This window comes from Mustelus asterias, chromosome X (assembly GCF_964213995.1).
Source record: "Mustelus asterias chromosome X, sMusAst1.hap1.1, whole genome shotgun sequence".
Lineage (NCBI taxonomy): Eukaryota > Metazoa > Chordata > Chondrichthyes > Carcharhiniformes > Triakidae > Mustelus > Mustelus asterias.
In genome coordinates this window covers 2,775,301-2,789,901 of record NC_135834.1, presented here as the reverse complement: position 1 = coordinate 2,789,901, position 14,601 = coordinate 2,775,301, and the positions used below count along the sequence as shown (strand labels likewise).

Here is a 14,601-nt window from a genome sequence, read left to right as displayed (position 1 = left end):
TAAACCTGTTGGACTTTAACCTGGTGTTGTTAAACTTCTTACTGTGTTTACCCCAGTCCAATGCCGGCATCTCCACACCAGAGAGAACAGCCCTAGCTCCCTCAACCTTTCCTCATAAGACCTACCCTCCAAACCAGGCAGCATCCTGGTAAATCTCCTCTGCAATCTTTCCAGCGCTTCCACATCCTTCTTATGGTGAGGTGACAACTGCACACAATATTCCAAATGTGGTCTCACCAAGGTCCTGTACAGTTGCAGCATAACCCCACGGCTCTTAAACTCCAACCCCCTGTTAATAAATGCTAACACACTATAGACCTCCTTCACAGCTCTATCCACTTGAGTGGCAACCTTTAGAGATCTGTGGATATGGACCCCAAGATCTCTCTGTTCCTCCACAGTCTTCAGAACCCTACCTTTGACCCTGTAATCCACATTTAAATTAGTCCTACCAAAATGAATCACCTCACATTTATCAGGGTTAAACTCCATTTGCCATTTTTCAGCCCAGCTTTGCATCCTATCTATGTCTCTTTGCAGCCTACAACAGCCCTCCACCTCATCCACTACTCCACCAATCTTGGTGTCATCAGCAAATTTACTGATCCACCCTTCAGCCCCCTCCTCTAAGTCATTAATAAAAATCACAAAGAGCAGAGGACCAAGCACTGATCCCTGCGGCACTCCGCTAGCAACCTGCCTCCAATCCGAAAATTTTCCATCACCCACCACCCTCTGTCTTCAATCAGACAGCCAGTTACCTATCCAATCGGCCAACTTTCCCTCTATCCCACACCACCTCACTTTCATCATAAGCCGACCATGGGGGACCTTATCAAACGCCTTACTAAAATCCATGTATATGACATCAACTGCCCTACCTTCATCAACACACTTAGTTACCTCCTCAAAAAATTCTATCAAATTTGTGAGGCACGACTTGCCCTTCACGAATCCGTGCTGACTATCCCGGATTAATCCGCATCTTTCTAAATGGTCGTAAATCCCATCTCTCAGGACCTTTTCGATCAATTTACCAACCACCGAAGTAAGACTAACCGGTCTATAATTACCAGGGTCATTTCTATTCCCTTTCTTAAACAGAGGAACAACATTCGCCATTCTCCAGTCCTCTGGCACCATCCCCGTGGACAGCGAGGACCCAAAGATCAAAGCCAAAGGCTCTGCAATCTCATCCCTTGCCTCCCAAAGAATCCTAGGATACATTTCATCAGGCCCAGGGGACTTATCGACCTTCAGTTTATTCAAAACTGCCAGGACATCCTCCCTCCGAACATCTATTTCCTCCAGCCTATTAGCCTGTAACACCTTCTCTTCCTCAAAAACATGGCCCCTCTCCTTGGTGAACACTGAAGAAAAGTATTCATTCATCACCTCGCCTATCTCTACTGACTCCATACACAAGTTCCCACTACTGTCCTTGACCGGCCCTAACCTCACCCTGGTCATTCTTTTATTCCTCACATAAGAGTAAAAAGCCTTGGGGTTTTCCTTGATCCGACCCGCCAAGGACTTCTCGTGTCCCCTCCTAGCTCTCCTCAGCCCCTTTTTCAGCTCATTCCTTGCTAACTTGTAACCCTCAATCGAGCCATCTGAACCTTGTTTCCTCATCCCTACATAAGCTTCCCTCTTCCTTTTCACAAGACATTCCACCTCTTTCGTGAACCATGGTTCCCTCACTCGGCCATTTCCTCCCTGCCTGACAGGGACATACCTATCAAGGACACGCAGTATTTGTTCCTTGAAACAGTTCCACTTTTCATTAGTTCCTTTCTCTGACAGTTTCTGTTCCCAACTTATGCCCCCTAATTCTTGCCTAATCGCATCATAATTACCTCTCCCCCAATTGTAAACCTTGCCCTGCCGTACGGCCCTATCCCTCTCCATTGCAATAACAAAAGACACCGAATTGTGGTCACTATCTCCAAAGTGCTCTCCCACAACCAAATCTAACACTTGGCCCGGTTCATTTCCCAGTACCAAATCCAATGTGGCCTCACCTCTTGTCGGCCTATCCATATATTGTGTCAGGAAACCCTCCCGCACACACTGCACAAAAACTGCCCCATCCGAACTATTTGACCTACAAAGGTTCCAATCAATATTTGGAAAGTTAAAGTCCCCCATGACAACTACCCTGTGACCCCCACACATATCCATAATCTGCTTAGCAATTTCTTCCTCCACATCTCTATTACTATTTGGGGGCCTATAGTAAACTCCTAACAACGTGACCGCTCCTTTCCTATTTCTAACTTCAGCCCATATTACCTCAGTGTGCAGATCCCCCTCGAAGTGCCTTTCCGCAGCCGTTAAACTATCCTTGATTAACAATGCCATTCCTCCACCTCTTTTATCAGCTTCCCTACACTTAGTGAAACATCATACCCCGGAACGTCCAACAACCATTCCAACAACCAATAAATGTATTCATTGATGAAGTACCCACAACCCTCTGGGGTAGACAACTCCAAAGATTCACAACCCTTGGAGTGGAGAACTTTCTCCTCATCTCAGTCCCAAATGATTGTCCCTTATCCTGAGACTGTGCCTCCCGTGTTTCAGATTCTCCAACCAGTGGAAACCACCTCCCAGCATTCACCCTGTAAAACCTGCTCAGAATTTTGTATGTTTCAGTGAGATCGCCCCTCACTCTTCTATGCTTCAGAGAAAACAAAGCCAAGTTACTCAGCCTCTCATCATAGGATGACCCCCTCATCCCAGGGACCAATCCATTGAGCCTTCACTGCTGCCACAAGTGCAAGTATATCTTTTAAATGTGGAGGCCAAAACTGCCCAGGCTATTCCAGGTGTGGTCTCAATAAAACTCCTTATACAACTGTAGTGAGACTTGTGCATACTTAAACTCCAAGCCCCTTGTAATGAAGCCCAACATGCCATTTACCTTCCTAATTGTTTGTGGCACCAGCACACTAACTTTCTGCGCTCATTGTATCAGCACATCCAAATCACTGAACAAGGGCGGCACAGTGGTTAGCACTGCTGCCTCACAGCTCCAGGGACCCAGGTTCGATTCCAGCCTCGGGTCGCTGTCTGTGTGGAGTCTGCACGTTCTCCCCATGTCTGTGTGTGTTTCTTCTGGTGCTCCGGTTTCCTCCCACAGTCCAAAGATGAGTGGGTTAGGTTGATTGGCCGTGCTAAATTCTCCTTAATGTCAGGGGAAGGTTATTGTCTCTTTCTGGTGTGGAACTTGTCTCTTCTATTGTGAAGCCAGACACACACTATTTGCTCAGTGCCTCTGCCATTTTGTCATTCACATGATAATTTCTCCTGAATCTGCTTCTAAGGGGCCAACAGTTACTTTAGTTACTCTCTTCCTTTTTATATACTTGTACAAACATAAGAATTAGGAGCAGGAATAGGGCATTTGGCCCCTCTGCCATTCAGTAAGATTCTGGCTGATCTGATCGTAACTTCACCCCCGCTTTCCCACCTACCACCGATGACCTTTCACCCCCTTGCTTATCAAGAATTTATCTTACTCTGCCTTAAAAATATTCAGAGTCTGCTTCCACCGCCTTTTCGGGAAGGGAGTTCCAAAAACTCTCAACCCTCCGAGAAAAGACTTCTCTTTGTCAAATGAGTGACCCTGAGTTCTAGATTCTCCCACAAGAGGAAGCATCCTCTCCGTAGCCATCCTGTCAATACCCTCAGGATCTTGTATGTTTCAGTCAAGTTACCTCTTACTTTTCTAAACTCCAGCAGATACAAACCTAGACTGTCTACCCTTTCCTTATAAGACAACCTGTCCATTCCAGGTATTAGTCTGATAAAGCTTCTCTGAACTGTTTCCAACATATTTACATCCTTCCTTAAATAAGAAGAACAATTCTGTACACAGTACTCCAAATGTGGTCTCACCAATGCCATGTACAACCGAATCATAACCTCCCTACATTTGTAATCAATTCCCCTCGCAACCAATGAAAACATTCTATTAGTTTTCCTAATTACTCGCTCTACCTGCAAACTTCATGCACTAGGACACCCAGATCCCTCTGCATCTCGAAGCTCTGCAATCTCTCATCGTTCAGATAATATGCTTTTTTTATTCTTCCTGCCAAAATGGACAATTTGACACTTTGCTACATTATACTCCATTTACATTTGCCCACTCACTTAACCTGTCCATATCCCTTCTTAGCCTCCTTGTCCTCTTCACAATTTACTTACCTATCTTTGTGTCATCAGCAAATTTAACAACCATACCTTCAGATCCTTCATCCAAGTCTTTGGTGTAAATTGTAAACATTTGAGATACAAGCACTGATCCCTCTGACACACCACTCGTTTAATCCTACCAACCAGAAAAAGACCCATTTAGCCAACTCTCTGATTCCTTATAGCCAGCCAATCTTCTATCCATGCCGATATGTTACCTCCTACACCATGAGCTTTTATTTTTTGTAATGATCTTTGGTGTGGCAACTTATCAAATGCCTTCTGGAAATCTATGTATAGTATATCCACCAGTTTCCCTTTGTCCAAAGCACATGTTTCTCCTTCGAAGAACTCCAAAAAATGGGTTAAACACAATTTCTCTTTCACAAAACCATGTTGACTCTGCCTGAATACTTTGAATTTACTGAAGTGTCCTGCTGTAACATATTAAGAACATAAGAAATGGGAGCAGAAGTAGGCCATTCGGCCCTTTGAGCCTTCTGCACATTCGGTACGATCATGGTTGATCTGTTTGTGTTGAATTCCACGTTCCTATCTATCCCCAATAACCTTTGATCTCCTTGCCCATTTATCTACCTCTGCATTAAAATGTTCAGTGACCCTCCACTGTATTCTGAGGCAGAGTGTTCCAAAGTTGCACAACCCTCAGAGAAAATAATTCTCATCTCTGTCCTAAAAGGGCAGCCCCTAATTTTGAAATCAGTGACACCCCCAGTTCTGGATTCACCCACAAGAATCATAGAATCCCTACACTGCAGAAGGAGGCCATTCGGCCCATCGAATCTGCACCGACAGCAATCCCACCCAGGCCCTCACTCTACACATTTACCCTGCTCATCTCCCTGACACTAAAGGCCAATTTATCACGGCCAATCCATCTAACCTGCACATCTTTGGACTGTGGGAGGAAACAGGAGCACCCAAAGGAAACCCACGCAGGAAACATTCTTTCCATATCCACCTTGTTGTGACCGTCCAGGATCTTATATATTTCAACCTAGTCACCCCCCTCACTCTTCTGAACCCCAGTGGAAACGAGCCCAATCTGTCCAACTTTAGGTGATTGAGGCGGACACGCTGGGATCGTTTAAGACTTATCTAGATAGCCACATGAACAGACTGGGAATAGAGGGATACAAAAGAATGGACTAGTGGGCACATGAGCAGCACAGGCTTGGAGGGCCGAAGGGCCTGTTCCTGTGCTGGATTGTTCTTTGTTCTTTTCCTCATAAGACAACTTGGGTATCAAAACCACCTCTGAACTGCCTCCAATATATTTACATACTTCCTTAAGTAAGGAGACCAAATCTATACACAGTATTCAAGATGTGGTCTCACCAGTGCCCTGTATAACTGAAGTATATCATCCTCACTTGAATAATAGAATCCCTACAGTGCAGAAGAAGCAGGCCATTCAGCCCATCGAGTCAGCACCAACTCTCCAACAGAGCATCCCACCCAGATCCTAACTTCGTACGTAACCCCATGTATTTATCTCACTAATCCCCCTAATTTACACATCCTGGGACACTAAGGGGCAATTTAGCATGGCCAATCCCCCTAACCTACACTTGTTTTGGATTGTGGGAGGAAACTGGAGCACCCGGAGGAAACCCACGCAGACCATAGAACCATAGAAAAGTGACAGCACAGAAGGAAGCCATTTGGCCAACCAGAGGGCACCCAGGAGCCCCCTCTAATCCCACCTTCCTATACCTGGCCTATGGCCCTGTAGTTTACAGCACTTAAGGTGCAGATCCAGGTACTTTTTAAATGAGTTTAGGGTCTCTGCCTCCACCACCGATTCGGGCAGCGAATTCCAGACACCCACCATCCTCTGCGTAAAAAAACGTCTCCCTCATGTCCCCTCAACACCTACTGCCACTTAGACTCATAGAGGTTTACAGCATGGAAACAGGCCCTTCGGCCCAACTTGTCCATGCCGCCCTTTTTTTTTTTAAAACCCCGAAGCTAATCCCAATTGCCCGCATTTGGCCCATATCCCTCTATACCCATCGTACCCATGTAACTGCTAAATCCTTTTTAAAAGACAAAATTGTACCCGCCTCTACTACTACCTCTGGCAGCTTGTTCCAGACACTCACCACCCTCTGTGTGAAAGAATTGCCTCTCTGGACTCTCTTGTATCTCTCCCCTCTCACCTTCAACCTATACCCTCTAGTTTTAGACTCCCCTACCTTTGGGAAAAGATATTGACTATCTATGCCCCTCATTATTTTATAGGCCTCTATAAGATCACCCCTCAGCCTCCTACGCTCCAGAGAAAAAAGTCCCAGTCTATTCAGCCTCTCCTTATAACTCAATCCATCAAGTCCCGGTGACATCCCAGTAAATCTTTTCTGCACCCTTTGTAGTTTAATAATATCCTTTCTATAATAGGGTGACCAGAACTGTACACAGTATTCCAAGTGTGGCCTTACCAATGTCTTGTACAACTTCAACAAGACGTCCCAACTCCTGTATTCAATGTTCTGACCGAAGAAACCAAGCATGCCGAATGCCTTCTTCACCACTCTGTCCACCTGTGACTCCACTTTCAAGGAGCTATGAACATGTACCCCTAGATCTCTTTGTTCTGTAACTCTCCCCAATGCCCTACCATTAACTGAGTAAGTCCTGCCCTGGTTCAATCTACCAAAATGCGTCACCTCGCATTTATCTAAATTAAACTCCATCTGCCATTCGTCAGCCCACTGGCCCAATTGATCAAGATCCCATTACAATTTGAAATAACTTTCTTCACTGTCCACTATACCACCAATCTTGGTGTCATCTGCAAACTTACTAACCATGCCTCCTATATTCTCATCCAAATCATTAATATAAATGACAAATAACAGTGGGCCCAGCACTGATCCCTGAGGCACACCGCTGGTCCCAGGCCTCCAGTTTGAAAAACAACTCTCTACAACCACCCTCTGGCTTCTGTCAAGAAGCCAATTTTGTATCCATTTCGCTACCTCACCCTGGATCCCATGAGATTTGACCTGATGCAATGACCTACCGTGCGGTACCTTGTCAAAGGCCTTGCTGAAGTCCATGTAGACAGCATCGACTGCACTGCCTTCATCTACCTTCTTGGTTACCCCTTCAAAAAACTCAATCAAATTTGTGAGACATGATTTTCCACTCTCAAAGCCAAGCTGACTGTCCCTAATCAGTCCTTGTATCTCTAAATGCCTATAGATCCTGTCTCTCAAAATGCCTTCCAACAACTTACCCACCACAGATGTGAGGCTCACTGGCCATAGTTCCCAGGCTTTTCCCTGCAGCCCTTTTTAAACAAAGGCACAACATTTTCCACCCTCCAATCTTCAGGCACCTCACCCGTGATGATCGATGATTCAAATATCTCGGCTAGGGGACCCGCAATGTCCCACCGAGCCTCCCACAATGTCCTGGGATACACTTCATCAGGTCCCGGGGATTTATCTACCTTGATGTGCTTTAAGACTTCCAGCACCACCTCCTCTGTAATATGTTCACTCCTCAAGACATCACTATTTATTTCTCCAAGTTCCCTAACATCCATGCTTTTCTCAACAGTAAATACTGATGAGAAATATTCATTTAGGATCTCACCCATCTCTTGTGGATCTGCACATAGATTACCTTGTTGATCCTTAAGAGGCCCCACTCTCTCCCTTGTTACTCTTTTGCCCTTTATGTATTTGTAGAAGCTCTTTGGATTCTCCTTTGACTTATCTGCCAAAACAATCTTGTTTCCCCTTTTTGCCCTCCTGATTTCTCTCTTAACTCTACTCCTACACCCTCTATACTCATCAAGAGATTCACTTGATCCCTGCTGCCTATGCATGTCATGTGCCTCCTTCTTCTTGACCAGGGCCTCAATATCCCGAGTCATCCAGGGTTCCCGACTTCTGCCAGCCTTGCCCTTCACTCTAAGAACCCTGGTTAAAACACACTTTTGAAAGCCTCCCACATACCAGACATCCCTTTGCCTTCCCACAGACTCCCCCAATTAACTTTTGAAAGTTCCTGCCTGATACCATCAAAATTGGCCTTGCCCCAATTTAGAATATTAACTTTTGGGACAGACCTCTCATTCTCCACAGCTATCTTAAAACTAATGGAATTATGGACATTGATCCCAAAGTGATCCCTCAGCAACACTTCTGTCACCTGCCCTTCCTTATTTCCCAGGAGGAGGTCAAGTTTTGCCCCCTCTCTAGTCGGGCCATCCACATACTGAATGAGAAATTCCTCCTGAATTCACTCAACAAATTTCTCTCCATCCAACCCTCTAATACTATGGCTGTCCCAGTCAATATTGGGAAAGTTAAAATCTCCGACTATTACCACCCTATTTTTCTTGGAGCTATCTGTAATCTCCTTACATATTTGCTCCTCAATTTCCCGCTGACTATTTGGGGGCCTATAGTACAACCCTATCAAAGTGATTTCCCCCTTCTTATTTCTCAGTTCTACCCATATAGACTCAGTGGGTGAACCCTCGGATATATCCCCTCTCAGTACAGCCGTGATGTTTTCCTTAATCAAAAGTGCAACTCCCCCACCTCTCTTCCCTCCTGTTCTACCTTTCCTTTTGCATCTGTACCCTGGAACATTGAGCTGCCAGTCCTGTCCCTCCCGTAGCCATATTTCAGTAATTGCTATAATATCCCAGTCCCACGTACCCATCCATGCCCGGCGTTCATCTGCCTTGCCCGTCAGGCCTCTTGCATTGAAATAAATGCAGTTTAATCTGGACTTCCCTTGCTTTCTGTCTTGCTTTTACCTGACCTGTCTAGTACTAGGATTACTGACGCTGCCTTTGCTATTTAATGTGCTCTCTTTAACTTCTGTGTTGTCCTCAACCTTCCCTTCTGTCTCCCCACTGCTTTGGATCCCATTTATCTTGAATCTATGTCCCCTGGTTCTAGAATTCTCCACCAAGGGAAACAATCTTATCTCTTCCCCTCATAATTTTGCACACCTGTATCAAGGCACCCCTCAGCCATTTTTGTTTCAAGGCAGATACCTCCAACCTCTCCCTATAGCTACACTTTTCCAGCCCTGGCAACATACTTGTAAACCTCCTCTGCACTCTTTCCAGAGCAATTACGTCCTTTCTGTAATGTGGTGACCAGAACTGCGCATAATATTCCTGTTGTGGCCTCACCTGTGTTTTATACAATTCCAACATTATATCCTTACTTTTATATTCTAAACCTCTGCCAATGAAATAGAGCATTCCATATGCCTTCTTTACAACCTTGTCTACTTGAACTGCTGCCTTTAGGGACCTGTGTACTTGTATGCCAAGATCTCTTACTTCATCTACCCCTCTCAGTATTCCCATTAATTGTACATTACTGTTTGACCTCCCTAAATGCATGACCTCTCAATTCTCTGTGTTATAATCCATCCACCACTTTACCTCCCACTCCACCAACCCATCGATATCATTTTGTGGATTACAGCTATCCTCCACATTATCCACTACTCGGCCAAACTTTGTGTTTGCTCTCCATCCCACTCAAGTTTGTCTTGAGCCCCAAGGAGATGTTTTGAACTCTGGCACAGAGCAGGCAACACAAGCTTGAGCTCCCAGTTGAGGCTATAGAGAACAGTATCTATCCCTTTGACTATACTGTCACCCATCACGATCACACTCCATTTCACTCCCCACCACATGAACACCGTCTTCACCAAGCTGCCATGGTCAATCCGCTCATTCATCTTGCAGTCCTTCTCCTCACCCGCACAGCTAGAAAGCACTTTGTATCTGTTGCACAAAGTCAGGGGTGATGCTGCTCCATGACTACATGCTGGGTCCCCATACCTGCCTGAGCCAAGTCACATACTCCTGCCCCCTTGGCCATTCACCAACTCTAAAGATCTGCCCAACCAGAAGTGTGACTGCCTCCTGGAAGTGTCAGGTAACTGCCCCTTCCTCGATGCACCTCAGTGTTTGCAGCTCTGCTTCCAGATTTTCAGCCGAATTCCCACAAGCTGCTGACATTTCATGCAGAGAAGCTGCCACATCCCACAGTCACAACACAGCATCTGCCCCAGCACCTTTATTGAGTATCGGTAACTCAATCATTACTTGACTGGTTTAGAGTTAATTGACCCGACTACTTCCAGTAGCCATTACAACTGCGAGTAGATCTTAATAGTACCAGTAAAACCTGACAATTATTCATAAATTACACGTTTTAGAAAGATACTGGAGCAAAATATTCACCAAACAATCACACCGCTGTTTGACCTCACACTTGAATTCTTCTTCCTCTCGCGCCATCCCTGCTCCGAAGTCCAGATTGATGTGGAACTTTGCCGGGATTCTCCAGACCCCATGAGCTTCCTTTGGGAATTGCATTGGTGTAGAGAATCTGGCATTGGGCAAAAGCATGTTTGGAGACAAACACGTGTCTCCCAGATGCTCCTGGCCTCCACCGGGTTCCTCGTCATAGTGGCGGGAAGCAGTAATTATTCAAATTGCCTCTTGGAAAATATCAGTGGGTTTGAAGCCCACTTCAATTTCTCCCACTATTCATCGGGGGTGAACCTTGGTACTGTCCCCCAGGATGGGGCTTCTGTGGCTGGACTGCCCCTTCTAGCCCTCGGAAAGATGTTCAGACACCATCCTGGGGTAAAATACTCATTATTGTTTCTGTCCTCTAAAAACCATTGACGTTTCCTGGTCACTTAAATCTCCATGCCCCTGGACAGCTTGCAGGCTTCCAAATCACTGCAGCACTCCACACTGCAGAAAGAATTCCCTTTTCTCTGTCTGGGAAGCTGCAGATGTGAGAAGATCCCTTTCAAGGAGACAGGAGACAGTCCCTTTCACTAGGGGAGATCATTCCTTTCACAGCTGTTCACTCAGCCTTATTTTTTAACACTATTTATTTCAAGTCTCTGAGCCTTTATAGAAAGCTCAGAGTCTTTGAAATACCTTCAATCCCTCTCTCAACCTTTGTTTCCATTCAATTTCACTCCAGTCCTTTGAACTATCATTTGATTGACAGCTTAATGGTTTTTACTCAGCATGTATTCAGCCATGTTCATTTACCTTTCCCTTCATGCTTGAATGCATCTCAAGTATCCACATTGTTCCGAACTGCAATATTTACCCACAAGAGGAAGTGAAAAGCACTTGGCTAGTTTCAAGTTGCCTGCAAGCTGCCTGTGCTGAGGGGGAAGGCGTGGGGAAGTAAACGGTGGGTGGGGGGGGGTAAGTGTTGGGTCACCCTCATGCCTGGGTGTGACCGTTTTTATGAGAAGTGGGGCCTGTCTCCTTTAAAAAGGCTACCTCGATCCCTGAACAGCTGAGCTGGCCACTGTGATTTGCGGGATGCGTAACTTTGCATCCATCAGGTGGAAGAGAATCCCGCCTGCCAGACATTGCCAGCAGGAAACATTGCAGATTTCCCGCTGCCGTGGGCACTTAGTCCTGAGTCCGGAAAATCGCGAGTCTTCACATTTACAACTCATGTGAAAACAACACTAATAAATAAATAGAATCATAGAATCCCTACAGTGCAGAAGGAGGCCATTCGCCCCATCAAGTCTGCACCGGCCACAATCCCACCCAGGCCCTATCCCCATAACCCCATGTATTAACTCTACTTAGTCCCCCTGTCACTAAGGGGCAGTTTAACACTGAATAACCAACATAGATCATGTCTTTAAAGACCATGTGGTTTTGTGTTGTAACTTCTTTTGGTCATTAAAAAGGATGAAGGCGAGATCCAGTCTTACAGGATATGTGAAGTGAATGATGGTCATCAAGCAATTGAGTGTCAAAGTTCATATGGTTTTTAGAGGGTATTTGACTCCCCCTAAAGAATGCTTCAGGGTTTTTAGGTTGATTCAATTATTACGATTTGTGAAACACTTCTCTTTCTCTTTCAGTCCTCATACAATGGCTATCTGATGGACAGCAGGTCAGTGTCACGTGCACCACACTTCTGTATGCAGTTGCTGCTTTTAATTGAAAGAATGTCCCAAATCTTTAGAAATACATTTATCTTTCTAATACAATCAACAGAGTCTCCAAAGAATGCAGTTCTTCTAGTTTGCAAAAAAGGAGGCAGCTTTTTAGGTATTCAACTATTTATTTGGAGTTCTAGCTTCGTCAAGAGCAGTGCAATGCCAGTGCATGGCTGTTTGTCGTTGGATGGCTTTGCAATGTGTTTGTCACAGTTTTGTCTACTCTCCTGTCACTGATAAGTTTTGTACTTTGCTGCTCTATATCTGAGAGTACACGAGTTCACACCGGAAACCAATTTTGGCTGGTTGAATATTGATTGTAAACAGAATAATCGATTTCCATTTTCTCTTTGACTTGAGTCTCAGTCTACTTTTGTTTCTTGTCAATGAATGAACTATAACAGAAATGTGTGCCCGTGACCCTGGTACTCTTAATGAGCTTCCAGGCTGGGTACGAGGAGAGTTGAGAGATGCCTTTATCTAGTCCCAATAATTTAGCTCAGAGCAACTTCACCAACGTGCCATTAGGAGTTTATTTTTGTCCCTGCCTTGGTACCCTGTGGCACACAAGACGTGCCAAGCACAAACCTTATAGGAAGTCAAAATTATGTTGAGATCACTTATTATTGAGTTTGCTCCAGTTCCTTTGGGTGATTGCGAGATATTTTAGTCAGTCTTTGAGAAGTAGGCCATTATAGTAGTTTGTGGGAGTGTTTGCATGTAATTGAATAAGTGGATGTGCTTACCTATCACAACTCAGTGTGACTGCTTGCTTTACGCTGTGGCTTTATTGTGACTGGTCACAATGGAGAAGAGTATTGGTATAAACCATGTTTATGGTTTGAGGCTCTATAAATGCCTTAGCTGTGACATGGTTGACTGCACAATCTTCATCTAGTGCCCCTCCGCTGTCACCCAGTTGAATGACACAACACTCACCTGGTTCCATTCTTATCTATCCAGTTGTAGCTAGCAAATCACTTGCATTGTCTTCTCTTCCTGCTCCTGTACTGTTTCCTCTGGTGTCTTCAAGGATCTATGTTTAGACCCCTTTCTATTTCTGATCTGCATGCTGTCCCTCAGACCTCATCTGAAAATGGGCGGCACGGTGACACAGTCGTTAGCACTGCTGTCTCACAATGCCAGGGACCCGGGTTCAATTTCAGCCTCCGGTGACTGTCTGTGTGGAGTTTGCACGTTCTCCCCATGCCTGCGTGGGTTTCCTCCAGGTGCTTCGGTTTCCTCCCACAGTCCAAAGATGTGCGGGTTAGGTGGATTGGCCGTGCTCAATTGCCCCTTAGTGTCAGGGGGATTAGTGAGGTAAATACGCGGGGTTAGGAGATATGGCCTGGGTTGGATTGTTGTTGGTGCAGACTCGATGGGCCAAATGGCCTCCTTCTGTACTGTAGGGATTCTATGAATACAGTCAATTTCCACCTGTACAATAGACAGCACCCAGCTCTAATTCTCCACCACCATTGAGAGAGAGGAATATACAACAAGACCCAGGTGTCCCCGTACACCAGTCACTGAAGGTAAGCACACAGGTGCAGCAGACGGTAAATAAGGCAAATGGCATGTTGGCCTTCATAGTGAGAGGATTTGAGTACAGGAGCAGGGAGGTCTTGCTGTGATTATACAGGGCCTTAGTGAGGCCACACCTAGAATATTGTGTGCAGTTTTGGTCTCCTTATGAGGAAGAATGTTCTTGCTCTAGAGGGAGTGTAGAGAAGGTTTAGCAGACTGATTCCTGGGATGGCGGGATTGACATATGAGGAGAGATTGAGTCGGTTAGGATTATATTCGCTGGAGTTGAGAAGAATGAAGTTCGTAGAAACCTATAAAATTCTAACAGGACTAGACAGGGTAGATGGAGGAAGGATGTTCCTAATGGTGGGGGAAATCCAGAACCAGGGGTCACAGTCTAACGATAAGTGGTAAAACTTTGAGGACAGAGATGGAGAAAAATGTCTTCACCCAGAGAGTGGTGAGCCTGTGGAATTCACTACCACAGAAAGTAGTTGAGGCCAAAACATTGTATGTTTTCAAGAAGCAGTTAGATATAGCTCTTGAACTAAGGGGATCAATGGATATGGGAGGGGGGAAGGTGGGATCAGGCTATTGAGTTGGGTGATCAGCCGTGATCATAATGAATGGTGGAACAGGCTCGACAGGCCGAATGGCCGCCTCCTATTTTCTACCTCTCTCGAATCCCCCACTATCTTTAAACTGCCAGGCTGCTGATCGGACATCCAGTGCCGGATGAGCAGAAACATCTTCCTGCTCAACACTGGGGGTCCTTTGCCTTTAGCTCTGTCATAGACTCTGTTCCATTGCCACAACCTCATCGTTGCCTCTGGCAACTGTGTGAGACTAGACATGTCTGCACCTTCA

At 45.4% G+C, this 14,601-nt stretch overlaps 1 protein-coding gene across 18 annotated transcripts in view; it reads left to right on the top strand.

The window, feature by feature from the left end:
- Positions 1-14,601, top strand: part of r3hdm2 (R3H domain containing 2) — a 337,844-nt gene that overhangs the window by 218,847 nt on the left and 104,396 nt on the right. For 14 of the 18 annotated variants that reach the window (XM_078201199.1, XM_078201196.1, XM_078201195.1 and 11 more), the window contains 2 exons: positions 12,130-12,161; positions 12,266-12,319. In XM_078201199.1, coding sequence (XP_078057325.1) covers positions 12,130-12,161; positions 12,266-12,319 — 86 coding nt within the window. The remainder of the gene's footprint in view (positions 1-12,129; positions 12,162-12,265; positions 12,320-14,601) is intronic. The other 4 variants (XM_078201201.1, XM_078201197.1, XM_078201208.1 and 1 more) reach the window with 1 other exon arrangement.